Here is a 24,817-nt window from a genome sequence, read left to right on the forward strand (position 1 = left end):
ACGCACATATGGTCACCTTATCTTTGATAAAGGAGGCAAGAATATACAATGGAGAAAAGACAGCCTCTTCAATAAGTGGTGCTGGGAAAACTGGACAGCTACATGTAAAAGAATGAAATTAGAACACACCCTAACACCATACACAAAAATAAACTCAGAATGGATAAAGACCTAAATGTAAGGCCAGACACTATAGCACTCTTAGAGGAAAACATAGGCAGAACACTCTATGACATAAATCACAGCAAGATCCTTTTTGACCCACCTCCTAGAGTAAGGGAAATAAAAACAAAAATAAACAAATGGGACCTAATGAACTTAAAAGCTTTTGCACAGCAAGGGAAACCATAAACAAGATGAAAAGACAACCCTCAAAATGGGAGAAAACATTTGCAAATGAAGCAACTGACAAAGGATTGATCTCCAAAATATACAAGCAGCTCAATATCAAAAAAACAAACAACCCAATCCAAAAATGGGCAGAAGACCTAAACAGACATTTCTCCAAAGAAGATATACAGATTGCCAACAAACACATGAAAGAATGCTCAACATCACCAATCATTAGAGAAATGCAAATCAAAACTACAATGAGGTATCACCCCACACCAGTCAGAATGGCCATCATCAAAACCTCTACAAACAATAAATGATGGAGAGGGTGTGGAGAAAAGGGAACCCTCCTACACTGTTGGTGGGAATGTAAATTGACACAGCCACTATGGAGAACAGTATGGAGGTTCCTTAAAAAACTAAAAACAGAACTACCGTATGACCCAACAATCCCACTACTGGGCATATACCCTGAGAAAACCATAATTCAAAAAGAGTCATGTACCACAATGTTCACTGCAGCACTAGTTACAATAGCCAGGACATGGAAGCCACCTAAGTGTCCATCGACAGATGAATGGATAAAGAAGATGTGGTACATATATACAATGGAATATTACTCAGCCATAGAAAGAAATAAAATTGAACTGTTTGTAGTGAGGTGGATGGACCCAGAATCTGTCATCCAGAGTGAAGTAAGTCAGAAAGAGAAAAACAAATACCGTACGCTAACGCATATATATGGCATTTTAAAAAGCGGTACTGATGAACCCAGTGGCAGGACAGGAATAAAGACGCAGACATAGAGAACAGACTTGAGGGCATGGGGGAAAGGGGAAGCTGGGATGCAGTGAGAGAGTAGCACTGATGCATATGCACTACCAAATGTAAAATAGATAGCTAGCGGGAAGCTGCTGCCTAGCACAGGGAGATCAGCTCAGTGTTTTGTGACCACCTACAGGGGTGGGATAGGGAGGGTGGGAGGGAGGCTCAAGAGGGAGGGGATATGGGGATACATGTATACATATAGCTGATTCACTTTGTTGTACAGTAGAAACTAACACAACAATTGTAAAGCATTTATACTCCAATAAAGATGTGGAAAAAAAATACTACTATACACTACCTTATTCAGCTCAGGAAGTACGTGGTCTTCTGTCATTCTCAACATTGCTGGAAATATAAATTTTAAAACTATCTTTAAAGGGAAACTACAAACATAATTTTAATTATAATGCATGTCAAAAACTAAATGTATTTCACTGGACTACATTTTCCATTTTCAACAGCTTCTTGTCACCAAGGAAAACTTATTTTTCTTCAAAGAACTAAAAGATGAAGAATTTAAATTTGATTTATATTTTCAGGTTCAAAATGGTTGGTATAGCAATCCTAAACTATTATTTTTCATTTTCTCCTTCAATTCAACCCACTGCCACTCCAGACAAACAAACCTAACTGCTGCCTTGAGCTAAGACTACGTGTGCAGGGATTCCTCCTAACTCGGTGATGTTTCTTCTCTTAAAATGTACAAGCAATTCTTTCCTCCAAAAGTCTTAGAATACCAAAAAGATGTGTTTCTTTCCCTTGGGCTTTTTTGCTACATGAAGATATTTCCACTAAGACTTATGTGTGTAAACACACACTTACATGTGTGTATATATATATTTATATACTTTCTTTAATATTGTGGTTGGTTCTTTTTGTCCTTTCATAGGGGTGTCTTTATCAATACCGTGTTTTCTATACATATTACATCCACCTAAGTCAAGAATTATGCTGCATGTGCTTTTGCATAGTGTTTGAATATGCTTCTTATGTTTGGTTGGGAAAAAGCATGTTGGACATTATTCTGCAAATATGGATTATTTTAAGAAACTGTTTTTAATTAATTCAAACTTCTAAATTATCTGAAAAACCAGCCATAATCTAGGTTCCACTCATTCATTTATCCATCCAAAAATTAATTATTGAGTGTAATATAGGTACTAGGGATACAGCAGTATAAAAGAAGTCCCTGCCTTCATGGAGACTGCATTTTACACAAGAGCAAACCAAGGTTAGAGTGCTAACTAGTGGCAGCACCCAGTTACAGTTAGGTCTCCAGTTCTCCAATCCAGTGTGCTTTGCTCTAATGACAAGGACTGAGCAGTAATTCATTTATCTTCTAATGCAGCTTCTTATCACAGTTAGGACAGGCAATAAGAATATAAACTGCCTAATTACTCCAATAATTATCAGTAAAACCAAGCTACTACTTCTGTAAAAGAAAGTCACTTCTAAGGTTTCGTTTAATTTTAACATTGTAGTTTATTCTAATTAACTCTGATATTAAACAGGCTGGCCTGATAAACACTCTGGCTCCCCATTCTGGCTAGTGTTGGTATGGTTTTGAGAAAAATCTAAGAATTTTAAATGTCAACATCTACAGATCGCTTTCATTTTTTTATTGAAAGCAATTATACTAGGCTAACAAATATGAAAAGTCTGTTTTAAAAATATGAGAATTAAAGATCTGGGCATTTGTTTCAAGGATATTAGCACATTACAGGTAATTTACTTTCTATTTTACTCTTTAGAATTTTAACAAATATGGGATAAATTCCACTTACGACTAAATTTTGCATACGTTGGAGGGAAATGTATGCTGAATTATTTCAAAGATATTAATAGAGGTCACAAAAATAGCAGTACAAATGGACCTAAATAAAATATGCATATCCTGTAGAGTGAGCATTAAAACATTTAATATCAAGTCAGTAACTATTTGTTAATTACCTACAAACGCAAAGATACTGTGGAGACAAAAAGAAAGGCCACAAGTGGTCTGCATTCTATTTAGCTAGGGCATCATTGTCCAATAGAAGAGATAATGGAAATGTTCTAGTTCTGTGCTGTCCAACATGGTAGCCACTAACCACATGGGCTCCTGATCACTTAAAATGTGGCTAGCATGACTAAGGGACTGCGTTTATAATGCTACATAATTTCAACTAATTGAAACAGCCATATGTGACTAGTGGCTACCATAATGAATGGCACAGATCTAGAGACAGAAGACCAAAGTATAAAACAGGAGCTAAGCTATTCAAGGGCAGAGGTTTTGTCTTATTTTTTCTCCCCCTTTTCCCACAAATCTAACACCTAACAATACCTAATACAAAGCAGAGATTTAAAAAATGTTATTTTAACCTAAGGAGACATTACAAGGTAAGTAAGGGTCAATTCTCAGTGAGTGACAGAGACAACCAATGCTAGAAGGTTTATCTGTGGGGGTGGAGATGGGTGGGTGTATAGAAGAAATAAGACTGGCCATGTGTTGAAAACTGCTGAAACTGAGTGACGAGTAGAAGGCAGGTCACTTATACTATTCTCTCTACTTCAATAGGTATTTCAAATTTACTATAGTAATTGAAATATGCTAAATTGATACTCCCACAATTTTTTTTAAAAGTGTTAAAAATACAAGAATGCTTCATTCAATTCACTTACCCACATACAGCCACCGAAAAAATGCTTTGAAGTTTTTCATACTGCTATCTATAACTCTAGAAGGTAAAAATAAATCAGAAATGAAATTATTATATGGGGTTCACGTATCATTGTTCAATTATTGTAGAACATAATAATCCTTTTTGTTCTGTTATATCCTATCTGGATGACATTTAAGCCTTTACAACAGATTTAACAAATAAAACACATACCCAAAAATAAAATTTCAAAAGAGCAAATCCTGATTCTTTTAAAAAATAAAGCAAATAACTCAGATTCTAACTGATTATAACAGCCTTTCCACAAACTGTGTCACAGTCTTTTCCTTTCCGGGCACTCAGTAAAGTATGAAATCCTTTTCTAACTTTGGCAATAAAAGAAATCAGAAAAAATGTTTCTGGCACCGTTCTGTTTTAAAAAAATACTCACTGATCAGCAAGAAGGAAAAAACATCAGACACAACAGAAAATCATTATTATAAACTTGTAATATGTCACTACCACTACCTCTGGTATCAACAGACATTACTTTTGGAAGTTGATTTTTTATCCTTACAGCAATGAATCTCAAAATTTGAATTTCCTTGGGCTTTACACAAATGTACCCCCAAGATTAAGGGTTATAAGTGGAAGTCATCTTCACTTTGATGAAACTGTCTCTGAATATAAAGATTGGATATCATTTTTTTTTAAATCTCTTTGAGCTCACATCTGTAAGATAATTACTCTAAGCAAATAATATGTGCACTTTTCACCCCTAAATCTCAAAGTCCCTTCCAAGCATTAAATGTCATAATACTACTGGAGAAGTAGGTCAGCATCATTAACCTTTCTGTACACAGCAAAACACCTGACATAAAAGACTGTAATATCTCTTGCGTTACCAAGCACTATGATCAAAATTCTCTTGCAGCAAAAATGAAAAACGGAAAAGACGTTCCTTACTGTCTTTCCCAGTCAATACTCTCACCCCAACCCCAGGCAACCACTGATCTATTATAGGCTAATGTCAAAGTTCTCACTGCCTCAGTTTCTCCATTATAACCTAAAATAATGCTATATTCTACTTATCTCAAAGGAGGAAGAAGTTAAATCAAAAACTACCTTTCACTGAAAGGTGAAAGGTGATCACAGAAAGCTTAGTATTTTATGTTTACTCTCTGCAAATAGAGAGAACCAAAAAATTATTCAACATTCAGGAAAAGGAATATCATTTCTCCTCCTGCTTTGTTCTTTGAGCACACATATCTGTAATAAGCTCTACCTTCTAAAAGTCCATTAGGGGCTTCCCTGGTGGTGCAGTGGTTAAGAATCCGCCTGCCAATGCAGGGGACATGGGTTTGATCCCTGGTCCGGGAAGATCCCCCATGCCACGGAGCAACTAAGCCCGTGTGCCACAACTACTGAGCCTGCACTCTAGAGCCCGTGAGCCACAACTACTGAAGCCCGCGCACCTGGAGCCCATGCTCCGCAACAAGAGAAGCCACCGCAATGAGAAGCCCGCGCACCGCAAGGAAGAGTAGCCCCCGCTCGCCGCAACTAGAGAAAGCCCGTGCACAGCAACGAAGACCCAATGCAGCCAAAAATAAATAAATAAATTCATTAAAAAAAAAAAAAGCCCATTAAAATGATGGTGGATTGGTGGGGAGAGGTGGATGTGTTATAAACTCACACACAAAAAGAGGACAGTAGAAAAATATTTTTTTTAAGTTTCAGAAATGTCAAAAGCCGACAGAAGACTGGTGACTGGTGAAGGTCACCAGAGGCAGCCACGTGCCGGGCACTGTGGAAAGAGAGCAGCAAGGAATCATCCGCCCGGCAGAACCCCAAGGATACTCAGTCCTTAGAAACATCAAGTTCAACAGAAGACATTAGGATGACGTCTGGGGCTGGACAAAGGAGGACAAACTGAAACACAGAGTGGCCAATACACTCTTTCCCCCAAAATATGAATGCCTAGGCGTTTACTACCTTCCAGACAAAAACAGAGCTCTTCAAAGAAGCTGAATAAACCGGGAAGAGCCAAGGCGGTGCCGGGTAGGCACAGGCCGCCCACAGCACAGGTCCGCATGCTCTGGCACTCACGCTGGCTTTGGGCTGCCCTGCACCCAGCAATTCCAAGCAACTTTAAACTGCCTCGTGAATAAATATGAGTAAACAATCGGGCATCAGGTTTTTGAAGAAAGCTTGCAACAAGAGACCAAAATAAACAGCAAAGTGACACACCAAGAGGAGATAATTCAGGGAGCAGCAGAGATTTTTTGAAAACTCTAACGTCCTCAGAGAGCTGTGAGAAGATGTTGCATACACAAAGCAAGAGCACAGCTTTGAAAAATGATTAAACAAATACGAAAACACTTAGAAATTAAAAGACGGGACTGCCATAATAAGACATTCAATAGCATGATTCAGGTCAATGATCTCATCCTCCACCCCACCTGGGCTATTTATTCTAAAGTTCACACCCTAGACCTTCATTACCAACGTGAACCTTTTTTTAAAATTTACTTATTATTTTTGGCTGCGTTGGGTCTTTGTTGCTGCACACGGGCTTTCTGTAGTTGCGGCGTGCGGGGGCTACTCTTTGTTGCGGTGCGTGGGCTTCTTGTTGCGGTGGCTTCTCTTGCTGTGGAGCACGGGCTCTAGGCACGTGGGCTTCAGTAGTTGTGGCACGCAGGCTCAGTAGTTGTGGCTCGCGGGCTCTAGAACGCAGGCTCAGTAGTTGTGGTGCACGGGCTTAGCTGCTCCACAGCATGTGGGATCTTCCCGGACCAGGGCTCGAACCTGTGTCCCCTGCATTGGCAGGCAGATTCTTAACCACTGCGCCACCAGGGGAGTCCACCAACGTGAACATTTTAAATCTCAATTTAAAGCACCCTGCTCACCAACAACTATCTTTCCAGTGACTTTTCTCCAGTAGCCCATTCATCCCACCAAGACTACCACTTACTAGTTCTACCACCTTTCACTGTCTCGCACCCCCTCTGTGTCCTCACTTCCCTCCTAAACCAGTACAGATTTGAGGTTTATCATTTTAATCATGCCCTTGCTTCAATTTCTTGCCTCCCCTTTGCTTCCTTTTACTCACCAACCCTAGTAATTCAAACTGCTCACCTACTCTGTGCTCCCACTCGAGCAGCTGACCCTGGCTGGGGAAAACCACACAGCCACGCTGGCTGGTCTCATTTTAACGCTCCTGGGAACGCTAACCAAGCAGCCCTTAGCACTACTGACAATCCTGCTTCATCAGCCCATTCACGCTCCCACTGTACTAGACAAATGGCTCACACCTCTTCCTTTATTCTCAAAGCTCAGTACCACTTCCCCATCCTTACCTTCAGCTGATGACAGAACATTTCATATTTCCACTAAGATAATAAAAACAATTAGAAGTGAACATCCCCAAGCCCTCCTCTGCTCATATACCAGCAACTGTGACCCCTGTCTTGGCCTTCTCTCCTGTAACTATGGAGGAACTATTTTTCCAGCACCTTCCCTGACACACTAAATCCCATCCCCTCTTGAATCCTCTTGCTCTAGCAATCTTCCCTCTCTTTGCCATCTCAACTGTTCCCCTTCAGAAGAACGTTCCCATCATATATAAATATGCTCTAATTTCTCCCATTGTAAAAAGAAAGGAAAACCCAACGACTCTTTTTAAATGCTGGCCGTTCCCTTTACAGCAAAACTCAAGAGACTCCATTTGCTGTTTTCTTCGCATCTGCTCTCATTCTGCATCACACCTGCTCCCATGACTCCACAGAAGTGGCTCTCATCAAGGTCACCCATCATCTATTCTGATCTATTCCACTTCTGGTCCTCACCTTACTTGACTCAGCAGCGTTAGACAACCAATCCCTCATTCCTTCTTGCAACGCGTCCTTCACTCAGCCTGCAGGACACCCACTCCTTGGTCTTTCTGCCTCTCCGGTTTCTTTCGCTAACTCCACATCAACCCCATTTCTAACACTGGAAAGCCCATCACCCAGTCTTCAGATCTCTCCTCTAAGCGCACTCACTATCTCATCCAGGTTCGTGGCTTAAAATAATACCGATGTTCTGATGGCTCCCAAATTTACATTTCCAGCCTGGATCCCTCACTTGAACATAATCTCATACAATCAACAACATGCTGGACAGCTCCACCAGGGTATCTAACAGACATTTCAATTCAATATGCCTAATACATTGACCATGTGATCAAAATTAACATCAATAAGAAGAGGTAGACAGACACTGTTTGCCTCTGGATGTGACACCTTGAGAAGGACACTCCACCGATTATGTAATATTCTGGCCAGGGATGTATAACCTGAATCAAACCATGAAAAAATCAGATAAACCCAAACTGAGGAACATAAAATACATATATATTTCCTATATTCTCCCCCAAGTCTTCCCCATTTCAGTAAATGTTAGTCATACTCTACCAGGTGCTCAGGACCTAAACTCGTAATTATCCATGACTCCTTTATTTTTACCATCCATACAACCATTCAGCAATCTTGTTATTTCTACTTTCAAAATATATCCAGGTTCTGACCATTTCTGATTCTGACCACCATTTGTCTCATGGCTTCTGTCCTTGCCCTCAAAGAATCTATTCTCAATACCAAGTAAATAACAAGAGGGATCTCTTTAAACCTAAGTCATATCCTGTCGCTCCACTGCTAATAACTCCCTAAGAGCTTTTTATTATACCCAGAGTAAAAGCCACAGTCCTTACAACTGCCTACAGGCTCTACACAACCCGGCCCATCCTCTGTGACCTCTTTCAATTCATCCCTTACAGCTCACGTTGTTTTTCAAGTCACTTTAACTGTAGTGGCTCCTTGAGGTCCCTCAAATATGCCAGGCATGCTCCAAACTCAAGGCCTTTATACTTGCTGTCTCCTTTGCCCCCAAAATAACAGGGCTCACTCCCTCCTCTCCCCAACATCACCTTCTCAGTGAGGCCTTCCCTGACCAAAAAATTGCACCCCTACCCCCAGCATGCCCTAGGTCCTCCTTCCCTCATTAGCTTTTCCCACCACTACTTATCACTGTCTGACTTGCTGTATGTTTTAATTATTCATTTCTTTATTCTCTGTCTCATCATGTAAGAATATAATATCTATGAAGGCAAGATTTTTTTTATCAGTTTTGTTCAATGCTATACCCTCAGCATCTAGAATAGTGTTTAAAACATAGTTAAATGCTCCATAATTGTCTATGATGAATGATAGCATTGGATAATTAAGTCAAAAAAATTTCACAGGAAACAGAAAAGATATAAAAAAAAGAGAGTAAAAATAAAAGACATAGAGGATCAATCCATGAAGTCTAATATCTGACCAACTAGATTTCTAGAACAAAAATCTAGTTAAAAAAAGGAGAGGGAGAAGAGGAAATTATCAAAATAATAATACAATATAGAATTCAGGTTAAAATGGCATTTTCTTATTATGAGTACAACAAATGAGAAGATTCACATTTAAAACTCTATTGTGAAATTTCAACATATCAAGGATAAATAAAGCTTTTTGAGATGAGAAAAAAAATAGCACACAAAGGAATGAGAATCAGAAGCACCAGACCTTCCATTGGCAACAAAAAGGCCAAAATACAATGGAGCAAAGCTTTGAAAGTTCTATGAGAAAATGAATCCCCCTTCATAATCTATACCCAGTCAGAACCGTCAATTAAGTGTGGCAGAAGGAGAAAAGACACAGAAGGACACAGAAAGCTTACCCTCACACATCCGTTTTCTAAGTTACTGGGAGATATTTTCCACAAAGTGATTAAATGAACCAAGAAACAGAGGAGATCCTGGAAGTAAGGATCTAACCCATGAAAGCAATGAAGAAACTGCCAGGGCAGTGGCTGCACGAGATGGAGCCCCCACGCAGGCTGGTGCAGGCAGGGGGAGGCTAATGGAGGAGGCAGCAGGCACAGAGGGAGTTCCAGGGGTGTGACACTGCCCCTGGGACGGCGGAGAGCCTGAGGATGTGAGCAAGGCAGACTGTGCAAGGAGAAAGCAAGCGGAGTCTAGGAAAGACACACACACAGAGAAGAAGAATTTCCCAAAACTGATAAGTAAAAGAAAGGCAGTACAGTCATATAATTTAGAAATACGGAAGTAACCTACAGACCTAAAACCAGAAATAGTTACAAGGACTCCCTCTGGAAAGAGGACCTGGGGTGAGGATGGGCGGGACAGGAAAATACCACTTTAATATATGAAACTGCTGTGCTACTGGATTGTTTTAATCATGTAAAGGTATAATTTTGATAAAAACTTAAAAACTCATTTTTAGAAAATCACAACAATTTGCTAGGTTCTTATTTATAAGTAAAAAGTAAAACATTCTCAAGTCAATGATTCCAATATTCAAGTTTCCCCAATACTTACTGAAGAAGTTCATTTGCCTTGAGTATGAAAGAACCCACTGCAGTAATAGCATCTAAAAGGAAGTAAATAAATAAATATCATTTGTCAAATAAGTAAAGTGGATTTAATGCATTCTATTGAGGAATTAAATTACCACCTTCAATTCCTGAAGCATCTAGTCCAAGAGGTTCATATTTTTGCTTCCATGAAGCCATTCCTTTCAGTTCACTCAAATGGTATAATAAAGACTCTGAGCCACTATCAAAAACAGAGCAGAAACACCATCATCAAGGTGGCAGGCAGCTACTATCTTGCTTGAATATTTCTAAGTTTTCAGAAATAAAAACTGAAAGTAACTTTTTCTTTCTATGAGAAATAATTATTTCTCAAAATTATTTTGAAAAGCTGTAGAAGAATCATTTGGTTGTCATGACTAGTGAGATGAATATATGACCACAAGATTAAACTTTGTAAGATCAAATTATGCTCCAGAGTTAGTCCTGGAACTTTTAAGATAGTCATATGGTCATATTGTTCACCCAACAGCTATGTATTTAACATTCAACAAATATTTATTAAGCTCCAACTTTAGGTCCGGCACTATGCTAAATACTGGGGACTTAACGGTGAACAAAACGAAAAGGGTCCTCATGACACTGACAGTCTAATGGGGGAGACAGTCATAACCATACAATCAGACAGTATATCATTCCAACTACCATAAATGCCTTAAAGGAAACACACCAGGTGCAGGTCTAACAGAAGAACCTGATCTAATCTGGGGATTAGAGAAGGTTTCTCTGAACAAGTGAGATTTGAGCTGAGAGCTAGAGAATGCAAGTGAAGAACAGGGTGGGAGTGTTCCAGAAAGCAAAAGGGCTGTACAAAAGCCCTGGGTAGGAGAAAAACTGTCAAGTTTGAGAAGGCCACCAGTGTAGGTGAAGCAGATAGGCAGCCATCCAAAGGTATTAGTCCTAAGAAATGGGAAGGCACTGGAAGTTTTTAAATAAGAGTAACATGATCAGATCCACTGTGGAGAATATATTTGAGGGGCATAGTGTGGACTGGAGGAGACCAGGCCAGAAGGTCCTAAAGTGATCAAAGCGGGAGGTGATAATAGTAAGGGCCGGGGTCTCAGCATAAAGAAATTTACCAAAATTTAAGTCAAACACTGAACATCTACCTGCAAACTACTTCACTGAGGTAGCTATAGCTAGAAACAGCATGAGACTTGAAAATCTGGGACAGTCTTGGCTCTGACACTTAATAACTTTGGGTCAGCCATATATAACCATTCTGAACTTCAGTTTCTTCTAAATGAGGATAATCATAACCAACACCTTGCCAAGGAGTTAAGTGCAAAAATATATACATGCTTTTACATAACATATAAAATGATATACAAACTTACTTAATTTCACCACTCAAAAAAGGGTATATGCCCTATTCAAGACATACCTCATGGCTGTCTGGGTGAGATAAAAGCCCAGACAGGGCCTCGGGTGGTGAAAAGATGTTGGAAAGTTATTTCATAAAGCAGAATTACCATTATTGATTCTTTAAATCTTGGGCACTCCAAGAGTCCCCTCAAATGCTAATGCAACAATTTTAGCCAGAAGAGGCTCAAACAGAATGCGAGATGATGAAAAGAAGGTTGCAGAAAAAAGACCAATGCCAAGTACGTGTAGATGCAATACCAAAAGATTCTACATCACCTTCATACCTCTGTAAGTGACTTATAACCAATTTTTGTATACTGGAATATGATGACTCTATAGATTGGCCAAGCTTTTTTAAGCCCTAATTAAGAGAAAAAAAAGTATTCAGCATACAAGTAAGATACTATATGCCATTCTAAAAAAAATTAAGAATGTGTTCATAGCCATTAAAATACAAAGATAACTGCACCTTTACTGTTAACTGGTTCATTAAGAGAGTCTGAAGTTCAGCACTAGAATGAAAAAGAAAGTATTTTTAGTCTTCTCTATTCAAAATCTGAATGCATCACTTAAAACGTTTAAATTTCAAAGAACAAACAAGATTTTTAAACAAAATAAATAAAAAGAAATAGCCCAACAAAAATTAAGACTCTGTTGTACTCACAAAGAAATGGACAAAACAGGAAACAATAAAGTCTAGGAACACACTGAAGTAGATATAAGGATGTACTATAAGCTAAAATGGTATTTCACATCAGTAAGAAGAAGATGTAATACTCAATGAATTATACTGGGCAATTACCTAAACACTGAAAAAAAAAGAAGTTAGTCTTCCACAGCATATGACCAAATAAATCACATCTGGAACATGTAAATGGAATAAAAACATAAACCACAAAAAAATCTCTGGAGGAAAATACAGATCTTTGAACACTTAATATGGGAAAGATCTTTTTAAGAATAATGTTAAGGCAAATACAATAAAGGAAAAGATTGATTTGGCTACATAGAATTTTAAAATTTTTATACATTTATAAAGTACATATATAATATATTTACATATATTATACATACACTCAGAATGATCACATTTACGTAAAAAATAAATACGTGAATAAAAAAGCCTAGAAAAATATATACTACTTTTTTGGTCATTGTGCACCAGAATTTTCTATTTTTTTTTTTTTTTACAATGAATGTGAATTGCTTTTGAAATAAATTACTTTAAAAAGAGAAGGAAAAGCAAGAGTACCTAATATGAGCTCATTACCTTGCTTTCCCCCACAACAGCAAGTCCATGAATTCATCTTGCACTGATGTGGTTGTATTCTTTTCCTAGAGAAAGAGTAATAAAATCATAATAGGTATTTTTTAAATTATAAGCATATTTATTCAAGATTACAGGAACATGACTCCCTTTCTTACCCTTAACCTTCTCTCAAATTCATATTTAAATTGATTATCTGAATAGCAGTTACAGGAGAACAACCAGTCAGCTCTTCCAACTCCTGTCCTTAATCCCCAAGCCCTACCAGCTCCACTTCACAATCCTGTCCCCACCTAAGTTGTACCAAGGGGAAGAGCTGGTGTATCACTCTCTGAGATAATAGTATGAGGTTAGACGAAACCGTCTGAAAGAAATCATGATCTGAGCCTTTTACAAAACAGACTGATTTTTCTCATGTCCTTCATGAAGTAAATAAGGATAACGTGCATTCTTTAACACCTTCCATGGGAAACTCCAGGTATATTACCTGCACAAACTTGGTGAGACGAGAATCCATCTGCATCAGTATTTCTTCCCATGCTTCACACATACATGTCAGTGACAAATTTATATACTATTAACAAGAAGAAAAAAATATTAAAGTAGCAAAAAATATTTAAGTCAACATGCTAACTAAATAATACATGTTTCTTACTGTCAACTGTCTGAAAGAAATCCAAAATTTACTATAAATCACTTTTAACTCAGTTAAGCCTGAGAAAGAAAATACCATAGCTAACACTTGATAATCACTTAACTATCAAACTTTCTCAAATTCAATTTTTATCTGGTAAAACAGATATTTTCCAGCTTTTCACATATAAGATGCATTTTATGTACATTAACTGTCAAAATGCTGACTGGTCAACTATTCAATTTTCAAACAGTATCCTTTTAAAAAGACACTAATCTCCAGAAATCTTCGACATGAAGTACATTAGTGACCGTGACAGACTGAAAAAAGAAGGCCACAGTTCTTTGTAGCTCCTCTATGCAGATGTAGACTCAATTTCTCCAGTCCTTCAATCCGGGCTGGCCTTGGGTCTTAGTGTGACCAAAGCAGAAGTCTAAGGCCCCAGAAGGTTTTGCATGCTTCCACTTGCACTCTTGACACCCCTGCCGTGGCCACCACTTCATGAACAAGCCTGGTCCAGCTGGCTGGGAGATGAGGAATGTGCAGTCCAGACAAAGCCATCACAGCTATGGGACACTTGGACCAGCCAGCTGACCACCAATGTACGATGAAGCCCAACCCCGAATAGCTGAACCTGGCCCAGAACAACAGAACCTTCTAGCTGAGCCCAGCCCAAATCGTCAACTAAAACACCAATCACAAGCTAATTTGGGGTGCATTTATCATGTACAAAAGCTAACTGATATGATGTTTTCCATACTACTTTATTTGCAAAAAAAATTGTGAAATTCCAAAATATTGTTTTATTTATGAGAATGTTTAAAAAGGTTTAAACTACTTTTTTTCTTTTCCTTTGTAGAAATAGAGATAGGTGAGAGTAGATTTTCAATTAAATTTCTTTTTCTTGCTTTAATGGACATTATAAACTTGTCTATCAGACTAGACACCTCTGCCACATAAAGTTGGCTTTAAGAAGTAAGATTTTTAGGCTTCCCTGGTGGCGCAGTGGTTGAGAATCTACCTGCCAATGCAGGGGACACGGGTTCGAGCCCTGGACTGGGATGATCCCACATGCCGCGGAGCAACTAGGCCCGTGAGCCACAACTACTGAGCCTGCGCTCTAGAGCCCGCGAGCCACAACTACTGAGCCTGCGCGACTGGAGCCTGTGCTCCGCAACAAGAGAGGCCGCGATAGTGAGAGGCCCGCGCACTGCGATGAAGAGTGGCCCCCGCTTGCCACAACTAGAGAAAGTCCTCGCACAGAAATGAAGACCCAACACAGCCCAAAAATTAATTAATTAATTAATTAATAATAAAAGTGTTAAAAAAAAAAAAAAGTCAAGCCAACATAACAGGAAGTAGACTGTTAGAGAACTGGAGTTAATTCCTTTATAAAAAAAAAAAAAAGTAAGATTTTCAAGTTTTTTATTTACAGACCATTAGAAACTTATAGTAAACAGTCACATAAAACAAGCTATAAATAAATACCTGTAAAAGAGCTGAAATGTGAGTAAACTTTCTGGCCATTCGAGTTACTTCAGGTAAGAAAGAATATAATAGATTGGTTTCAAGCTGTCAAATCAAAATAATAAAGTGAGTCACAAGCAGACATATTTACTTCTTCTAAAGAAGAGTCAAGGTCTAACTACATATCAGAAAGACTATGCCAGAATTCTGCTCCTTTTGAGCATAACGGTTTGGAGAGTAACAGAATATAATCTTAGGATTTTCTAATCTGCAGTGTCTAACTATGCACAGATCACCCTCTCGAGGTTAGCAACCCCGTCTACATAGTTAGAATAAATGTAATAATCTACTTTATAACACTCTTATGAGGAATTTAAAAAATGATCACAAATATCTGTAAAAATTTTTAAAGGAATTATAGTTATGGATAAATACAAGTGAAATATCTATTACAATGGTACATGAATTATCTCAATAAAGTTGTTTTAAAAATACCTATTACAAATTTCACATAAATAGTGAATCATTTTATTACAGCACCAAATGCAATCCTGGAAATCACATTTTCACAGAACCTCAAGATGAAGAGCAAATATGAACAATTGTTCCAGCAAACGTCAGGAAGTTAAGAGTTCTCTGATGTTCTGAATACAACGAACGTTGGAAGGCATCACATGCATCACATCTTGCATCTTTTCACCCTACTTTTGTTTGAGAGTTCATGCATACCTTTAGGCTAAGTGGCTGGGTTATCTGAGATGAAATTTTAGGGAAGATTTTCTTGAAGACAAGGCTACAATCTAAATACTCTACAGGAGCCCAGTTTCCACAATCCATGATACAAACAACACACAATGAAAAAGGTTTTTCCCAACATTAAGTAGTCATCTTACACAAGAGGCAGTGTGTTAGTTAAGAGCACCAACTCTGGAGCCAGACTGTGCAGTATCACTTTCCAGTGCTCACCAAGCAAATTACAGTTTGTGTGCCCATTTACTCAACTATAAAATGGGGATAATAATAGTACCTACCTATAAGGTTATTGTGAGGATTCAAATGAACTATACTGAATCACTCAGTACTGGGCACATATTAAACAATTAATAAATATTAGCTTTTATTATTATTAGGGTCAGAATCCAAAGAAAACACTTGGTACAACGATGGAACTGGTATAGCAACGAGTTGATATGGTCATTAATAGACCATATTAATTATGCTGTGTCATTGGAATAGTAAGGTATTCACCAATAAGACTCTATATATAAGTCTTAGAAGCTCCAAGTCGATTTTTTTGCTTTGTTCTGTTTTAATGACCATTAGAATCCAGTGAAATGGATAATAAAAAACTATAAAACCTTTAAAAATATATATTTACCCTCTGCTGCTATTAGCTTCCAGTACTCACCTGAAAGTATGAAACTTCTGGGGCACCACTGGTGGAAACTTCTGTGACCACTGACAATGATTTCAAATCACTTGATAGACATAATGCAAGACAAGTACCAACAATCTGTAAAACAGTCAAATCTCCATTATATTTAGTGTTATTGCTAGACTGCATCTGCTTACAATATAGGAGGCAAATATTCAGAGCTCTAAAAAGCAGAAACACATGCCTGGCTCTTGCCACACACGTGGCAAGGACACACACACACACCCCCAACAAGGGGCCCAAACTAAGTGTTGGAGAACTAACATTCCCACAGAGCCTATAACATTTTCTACCCTTTTAGGGAACTGTAAGAATAAGAAGAAAAAGATACGGAGAAGACCGAGACGGAGCATAAGACTGCTTCTGATGACGTTTATCAAATTCCAGTCACAAAGTGTAGCTCTTAAACACCACAAGGCTAGAAAAACATTAAATCATAATCCAGTGTATCATACCAATCTTTCTGTTAAGAAAAACAATTTTGACTAATTCCACTAGGAGCCCCTGATCTTCACAGACATCATATCACTATTCTTAGTAGGAAAATTATCCTTTTAACATTTAAGAACAAATAATTCCAATAACTGAAATTAAGAAAAAGAGTAATGTTTTATTCTTTTTCCATAAATCAGTCAGCTGCTATATTCTAAGAGAAACAAAAAGGAAGATTTTAAAGAAAAACTTACCCCAGTGACTCGAGCAATTTTGAACATTCCATAAGCATAAAGCTCAATAAATGCAGAGCTTCCTCCAAGGACAAGAATATTGAGCCTAATTAAAAATAATGCAACAAGCTGAGGACAACAGAGAGGAGCGAGTTCTTAAACCAAGATGTGCTCCTGCCCTCACATAATCTGCATGTTCAAGCTTCCTTGTGGGGGAGCTGAATCCCCCAACAAATTCACCAAGACTCAATCACATTGGGCTTACTCCTTTCTTTCAAAGGAACAACATAAATTTCATCCAGCCTAAAAAACATCAGTTTACAGTAAAATAAGAATATATTATTTTAATGATGATTATATTTGTATACTCTCAATAACAAAATCTTCTCTTTTCCAGTTAATATAAAGCGTCAACAGTTTTATCATGGCTCTGATGCTAAATGCATTAAGTGAGCTTAAAGAACTTGAACATTTAAATTTAAATTTTAGAAACTCCAGCACTTCCACCCTCCTTTACTTTTTAAAATAAAAGTACATCATAATATTAAACTTGACACAACCAAGTATCATAGAATACAAACGAGTAAATAATAGATATTGTCTGTTTATTGTTCAGAGGTATTTTTGTCAGCAATGAAATAACATGACAAATAAGGAAACTGTCCTTGGAACTTTAGTCTAAAAACTGCCTCAAATATCAAATATCAAATTTAAGAAAGTAAGACTTGTTAAATATTTAAGATATCTGCAAGATTTACCTGACGTCTCCCAAAAGCTTAATAATTTCATCAGAATTTTCTTCACTAAAATATAAAAATAAATTGGGTTATCTTTAACTATATCTTTCAAATAATAAAAGATTATCTTACTTGAAAAGAAAAAAGGCATATCTTACCTAAATATTTTTGAGGTGTTGCTATAACTAGAAAAAAAACAGAAATGCATTTTTTAAAACACATGAGAAAATTGTCATAGTGTTGAAAGGAAAGAAATCTGCAAGATTAATTCCAATGAAATTAAACTCTGATACTTACTTTTTTGGCAGTGTAGGAAGTTTAGGTAACAGAAGATTTGATTCATCCTCAGAATTATAAAAGGATGTTAGAACACTAAAAAGGTGAAAACAAAACAAAAACAAGCATTATAAAAACAAAGATTCTACTTTTCTTTCCATTAAAAATACTAATTTTTTTAAATGCCCAATTTTATACAATTTTATACATAATTTTACACATTACCAAGTAAACAGATGCCACACACAGTTTACCATTGTAAAATAGTCACTATAACAATCACAAACAAGAAATAGAAAAGTTGGAATTTCTTCATTTACTTATAACTTTATTTCTGGGAAAAAAAATCAGCCTACCCACTTTACATTTAGAGGAACAAATATTTATAAACAATTTTCTCAGCATATGAAATGTATTCAAATGTATTCAGTATCAGCACCAGATACAGACTGACTTAACTCTCCTCTAAGAACCAACACTGAACATACGAGTTCCAAGAGTAACTGTAAAGAACACTGCAATTATTATATAATGTAATGACGGCTTCTATGGCTTACATACATGTGAAGATGTAAAAACCCAGCAGGTACATAAGATGACACCACGTATTTTGAAACAGTCTTATTTATCCCCCCCCCCCTTTTTTTTAATTCTACCTCCGAATATGGCTGGAAATAAATGAGTAAGAAGGTGAAAAAGCAGTGTCCTGAGAGACCCTGGAATCTCCACATAATATTTCTGAACTCTTAATGTAAAGTGTGTTAGGAATACACTTAGCAGGTTACTGGACTGGGATAGAAATTACATGGTATATTCTGTTCCTCTAATCTTCTATGAATTCATATGACCATTTACAACCTTTGATTATTTGATGATGGATTAATCACTGTTTTATCTACAGTGAATTTCAAACCCCAGGCTAGACCTTGTTATCTAATGCTTTACAGTCCCTTCCTTAGGAAATTTGTCAATTAATAATCAGGATTTACAAATTCATTTGATATTAACTTAAAACTTAATTAGAATGGAAAGAAAATTATCGTATTTCCTCAAAAAAGAAACTTCTATTTTCAGTATTCACTAAGCCCATTGGTCCTTTAAGCCATCTTTACTGCAAACCTGGCGTAGTACTTGACTTCACAGACCAAGGCAAAATTATTTTCACAAAATAAGGAAACTATAGGGACCATGAACACAGAAAGAACCCATTCAGCATCAAAACAGAATGCTCAATTCAGCACTTTTTGTACTCTAAGAATATTTACTGAGACACAAAAACACAAAGCTCCAGGTGAAATATATGGTGAAAAGGAAAACAGAGCCTCAATTTGCTAATCAATAATTTTAATTAATATTCCTTGAATGTATCAGTCATCGATATAAACTGTTAAAAATAACTGAAAAGAAAAATTTGGCCATTGAGGCATTACTGCTCCAATAAGAAAAGAGATTTTTTCAAGAGACAAAAAACCCAACAGAGCATTAAAAAAATTGTATCTTGATAAGCTTAAAACAAAAAGTTAAATGCAATGTACACATACTCAACACCCAGATACTCCTAAGTTTCCACTTTTAAAAAATGAGAATTTCAAAAACATCCTACTGTGACTACTGGGGTTTTTCTTTTTTTATTACTCAACCTGCTCTCGACAGTCACTTCCATCCAATGCATACAAGAAACTGGAGCCTCCACAGAAAATGAGTGCAAACTTTCAGGTTTTTCTACATCACACAAAACGATTTTCTTGGTGTCAGCAAGAGCAAAGGCCAAAACTAAAGAAGAAATAATCAGAATAAGTTAGTATAATATTTGAGAAAAATGGGTATTTCATTGCTTCCCCAATTTTACTATTTTAAATACATCATAATCATAGAAATGATTTAAGGCCAAATCCTTGCTTTAAATAACTAAAAAACTAAAAGATATCTTTGCATATAGTTATGCTGTCACACCTACGCTTATTTTCAAATGCTCAAACTTTCATGAGCAATCTACTACTTTCTCGTGCACTGTTCTTAACATCTTACATATCAGAGCCTCTAGACTGGAACCTTGATGCCAAGCAGAAAATACAGAACAGGCATCAACAAATAAACAATAATATCGTTATCACCAAGACATATTGGTCCCCACCTAAAAGCTGAAAAGTGATTCCACCTGCTTGGTTCTTGGAAGGTTTTTTATTCCTCTTTTTTATTTCTAACCCTTAATGAACAGGGCCATCAAATACTGATGGGTCTTCTTCCTTTCACTGTGGCTGAATTACCTAGTATAGTTTCTCTACATAAGTCATTAACATCTTCCTAACATATCAAATTGAAGAATTTCTAAATAGAGGGCTGAGAGTTTCACTGTATACCAATACATGCAGCTTTGCTAGATGTGAGGCAATCCAAGTCTCCTCTTCTTCAAAACGATTTAAAGCAATCTTGAAATAATCATTACCAAAAAAAACCCTATTTTACTGTCGAAAATCACAAGACATTTTTTAATGATAAAAATATCATCTACTTAAATACATTTTCACACACACTGACTTTCCTGATTTTTGAGATCGTGGCATTTTTGGATGAATAGTGCAAGATCTCAAATTATTACTTACAAAAGTTCTCTAATTTTACACATACTTTGTTTTTATGTAAAAGATGAAACAAGAATGGAGCAAAATGAGTACAGACAAAAATAGTTGTTATCTGTAAAGTGATAGGCTTTCAGGGCATTTTTACACACTTATATTTATCTAGAAAAAAAGTAAGCAATGAGGAGTACATATCATTTTACAGAAACAATTCTTTTTTTTTTTTTAAGCACCAATGATACAGATGAACTTTAAGCTGTATGATTTGTAGCATTTTCCTGTGCTGACTGGACATGTACAACAGCTCAAACAATGACTGTCCTTGTAACAACACATGGAAGAGGAGAGTTCAGTCCTCAGAGCTGCAATGCAGCAAGCTGCAACACACAGGGCACCAAGAGGAGTCAGATCACACAGAAGTTGAAGGAAGCGGGTCAGAACTGACAGTCCTTCAGGTAAGGCAAGCAAATGTGCAGAGAGAATATTTATGAGCCACACATTTAATGCTAAAACACATTCTGGGGAGAAAAGGGCCATGATGGCACTGAACTGACTAGTGAGTGACAAATGAAGCTTAGGGCAAACAGTGCAGGACAACACAATAGCGGAAGAACAAAACCAAAGTACTTTGTATATTCCCATCAAATTTCTTTTCAGCCTTATCTTTGCCAAGAAGTCAGATTTCATTTTAGAGATATCTTTGCCAAGAAACAAGATGGTAGAAGTAATCTGAGTTCTATGAAAACACTTTAAAGCATTTGAAAAAACAAAGTCCCCAAATTTAGAATTCTAGTATATAATAAGAATAAATTCTTTCTGGAAATAAGTTCTCTTTACAGAATACTCCTTCTGAAAAACAAAAATGTATTTTTTACAATACTATCATTACGTTTGCCATCTGGTCTCCAAGCAAGACAGGTCACTTCCTTTCCTGTATTTTCATTTGGTGGAAAACTCCAAACTCGATGAAAACTTGCAAGTCGATGAAGTAAAACCTGAGACAAAACAGATATAATAGCAAATAATAAAAAATCCGTTTCCAAAAATAAAATATACGTAGATCCCCACTATAAAATTTTTTAAAAATCATATCAAGTATAATATTTAGCTATCAGAAGAAATTCGAAGGCAAAAGTGTCTGAATGAACTTAAAGTATTTTCAAAGACATGGGTGAAACAAGGTCTAACTTAACCCTGTACCCTATACATTTCCTAACTTTCATGTCAATAAGAAACTTATCTTTTAGAAAGGAATAAGGCTGTCCAAGAAGATAACGAAAAAAGCAATAAAGGACACAAACAGAACTAGAAAGGCAGCTGTATAAGATCAAGTAACACTAAACTTGGAATCAGACAATTTCAGCTGTGTCACTTACTGGCCAAGGATCTCAGACAAGTCACTTAGTCATTCTAAATTTCCATTTCCACCGGGTATATTCCCACCTTGGAGGATCAAGATGATCCCCTGGAGCTCCTTGTGCTTCAAAAGTAAAACTGTCCCTACTCTATCCTCTATACAACTGGTAGAAATAAAGAAGAAAAGGCCTCGAACTGCATGTGCTCCTGAAGATTCCCTCCCCACCCCACATACACCTTCTTAGTTCCCTGCACTCACAGCTTTACCACTCCCTGCCTTATCTCATAGCGTCCTTCCTTCACTCTTGTTACAGGGAAGCCAGGACTCCAAGGAATCGCTCATCCCCGAGACCCAGCGCTCTTTTCTGAGCCCATCTCTGACTTTCCTTACTTCTGAAACCCTTCTTCTGTGCCCTCTGGAATTCATGGTCAGGTATCAAGATCCCCTGTATCTTCACTGTCTTCCCTGAAATGTACTTCTCACCTGAGGACAATGCTTCCCTACAGGATTCTCAGGTGGTGGCCATTGTGCACACCATGTCCCCTGTACTACTACTGGGCTAGGAGATAAAGTAGATTTCCTCCTTGATGCCATTTCTGGCTGGTTTTTCTTCTCTTCTCTAAAATCCTCTAACTTTGAATCATATGCAATCAGACCATACTGCCTGCTATCCCTCTTAACTGCAGTCACCTATAGACTCCTAGGCCATCCCCCCCACCCCTCCCATTCCTGGGAGATTTGGACTCCTGTCTGGCTCACTCATGCTTTCCAACACTACTCATCACCATTCTTGGTGATTTCAAGAGATACAATGTCCTGGCTTTTTGGTGCTCAACTACCTCTTCTTCAATGATCACATCCTCTACCTCACCTCAGTCACTCCCAGGGTCATGCCTGTGACCTTGTCATTACCAACAACTACAAATGCTGCCATAATCTTCAGTTGCAAACCTCCCACTTTCCATCACCACCTGTATCTCTCCTGCTCATCCCAGATACCCAACTTCAATTCTTCAACCTCACCAAGACATACAAGCCATTGACTCTACCACTGACCAACTCCTTGTCCCTCACCCGACAGGTGACCTCACTTCCCTACTTAATCGGGTTATAATCCAAAGTTCATCATTACAATCATTCCTCTTACATATAACTTCAACCCCCTTGCATCTCTCTTGCTTTGTCACAGTTAGTCACAACAACTCTGGTTAAACCCAACCATGCCTGCACCCATACTGCTGAACAGAAGAGACATACAACCATGCTCACTAGTTTCACTACAAAATCACTAACCTCATGTGGCTCTTAATACTGACGAACAATCCTACCAAGTTTCACCAGTCCACTTGTCAGCTTTTTCGTACCTCTCTTTTCTCCTCAAAATTCCAATATTTTCTTCTCCATCCTCACTCCTAAAAAGCGCCCCTTCTTCTTCACTGAGAAAACGGAAGCAACAAATGCCCGCAATTGATTGCATCTATCCATCTGATCACAGTGATGCTCCTATTCTCTCCTACTGTTGTGGCTGTACTACCTGCACTCCTCTCAGGGCCAGGACAGCGTTCCAAAACACCCTGGCAGTGGAGGGAGACTAGAAGATTTCATACAGGGCCTTGAGAAAGCAGATATCAATACCCTGGCAACGAGGTCGTGACAGTCAACACAGTTTTGCAGGCTGCTAAGTTTCCCTGACTGCTAAGTTCTCTTTACCACCTAGTTTCCAAGGTTGGCTGCACACCACACAACTCTCACCTGGCCAGATAACTATCAGGAAACCTGCCAAAAGGTCAAAGGAGTAAAGAAGCCAAGGTGAAGGTTTCCTTACAAAATGGCTGCCAAGTAACTAAAAACTCACAGCAGAAATTTACAACCCAGTTACACTGGATGAAGCGCAATACAATGTGAACTAGGAATGCTAACTGACAACACTCATGCACATTCCATCAGGAATCCAGTGATAGCTATCCAACCCATTCTGTAAAACTTGGACAACAGAATAAAGATTCTTAAACATCCTCCGTGGCAGCTATAGACACGCACATTCGCAACTCAAGTCTGACAATAACCCATCTTTCTTCTGCCTGAACTGCAAGTAAACTAACTGCAGAGTCTGTGGACCTACTACTATGTCTAGCTCATGAGTGACACATGAGCCTTTAAAAAGCCCACTTAACAAATAACTGAAAGCCTTGGGGATGCAGGACTGTATGACTGCGTTAAGCTGCATGAAAACTGTTGTTCTGGCCATAAAATGCGGGAGGTGGGCGTATAAATGACCTTTCCCATATATGGCCCCTTAGATTCACTTAAAGTTTTCAGCAGGGCTGGAGGAAGGGGCGGGGTACACAGGTGGCCCGGGCTCGGTGTCCTCGGGGCTGCACGCCGGCTCACTCACCTCGCCCGCCGTATTGGCCAGAGCAATGAGATCCCGCTTGGGTGACCAGACCAGGAAGATGATCTCCTGCGGTAGCTGCTTCTCTCCCACCACCCGGAAGGACGGGAAACAGGTCGGGAAACGCAACATTGGGGCGGCCCTGCAAAAACACCCCTAATCGGAGGCCGGCAGGGGCCCCCCGGGGCCGCCCTGCCCGGGCCCGGCGCCGGCGCCGCCTCCGCCCCCGGCCCTTCGCACAGAGCCCGGATGGTGGCGGTACCTGCTAGATGCCCCACGGCAGCCAACGCGACCGGGACAGCCTCTGCCTCCCGTTCTCCCCCAGCGAGTTTGCAGCTGCCGGCGCGCGCGCGCGCGTGCGCGCGCGCTCCGGGC

At 38.4% G+C, this 24,817-nt stretch overlaps 1 protein-coding gene across 2 annotated transcripts in view; it reads right to left on the reverse strand.

Annotated features, from left to right (window-relative positions):
* ANAPC4 (anaphase promoting complex subunit 4) overlaps nt 1–24,817 on the reverse strand; it is a 42,075-nt gene extending 17,258 nt beyond the window's left edge. The window contains exons 1-18 of one of the 2 annotated variants that reach the window (XM_036853534.1): nt 24,705–24,817; nt 24,446–24,584; nt 21,583–21,688; nt 19,755–19,887; nt 18,136–18,210; nt 17,997–18,023; nt 17,860–17,904; nt 17,123–17,207; nt 16,410–16,514; nt 15,023–15,106; nt 13,388–13,474; nt 12,904–12,968; nt 12,103–12,145; nt 11,918–11,994; nt 10,352–10,452; nt 10,216–10,267; nt 3,826–3,881; nt 1,460–1,506 (exon numbers count right to left, since the gene is read on the reverse strand). In XM_036853534.1, coding sequence (XP_036709429.1) covers nt 1,460–1,506; nt 3,826–3,881; nt 10,216–10,267; nt 10,352–10,452; nt 11,918–11,994; nt 12,103–12,145; nt 12,904–12,968; nt 13,388–13,474; nt 15,023–15,106; nt 16,410–16,514; nt 17,123–17,207; nt 17,860–17,904; nt 17,997–18,023; nt 18,136–18,210; nt 19,755–19,887; nt 21,583–21,688; nt 24,446–24,574 — 1,317 coding nt within the window. In that variant the 5' untranslated portion in view covers nt 24,575–24,584; nt 24,705–24,817. The remainder of the gene's footprint in view (nt 1–1,459; nt 1,507–3,825; nt 3,882–10,215; nt 10,268–10,351; nt 10,453–11,917; nt 11,995–12,102; nt 12,146–12,903; nt 12,969–13,387; nt 13,475–15,022; nt 15,107–16,409; nt 16,515–17,122; nt 17,208–17,859; nt 17,905–17,996; nt 18,024–18,135; nt 18,211–19,754; nt 19,888–21,582; nt 21,689–24,445; nt 24,585–24,704) is intronic. The other variant, XM_036853535.1, reaches the window with a different exon arrangement.

Source organism: Balaenoptera musculus, chromosome 5 (assembly GCF_009873245.2).
Source record: "Balaenoptera musculus isolate JJ_BM4_2016_0621 chromosome 5, mBalMus1.pri.v3, whole genome shotgun sequence".
NCBI classification, from domain to species: Eukaryota; Metazoa; Chordata; class Mammalia; order Artiodactyla; family Balaenopteridae; genus Balaenoptera; species Balaenoptera musculus.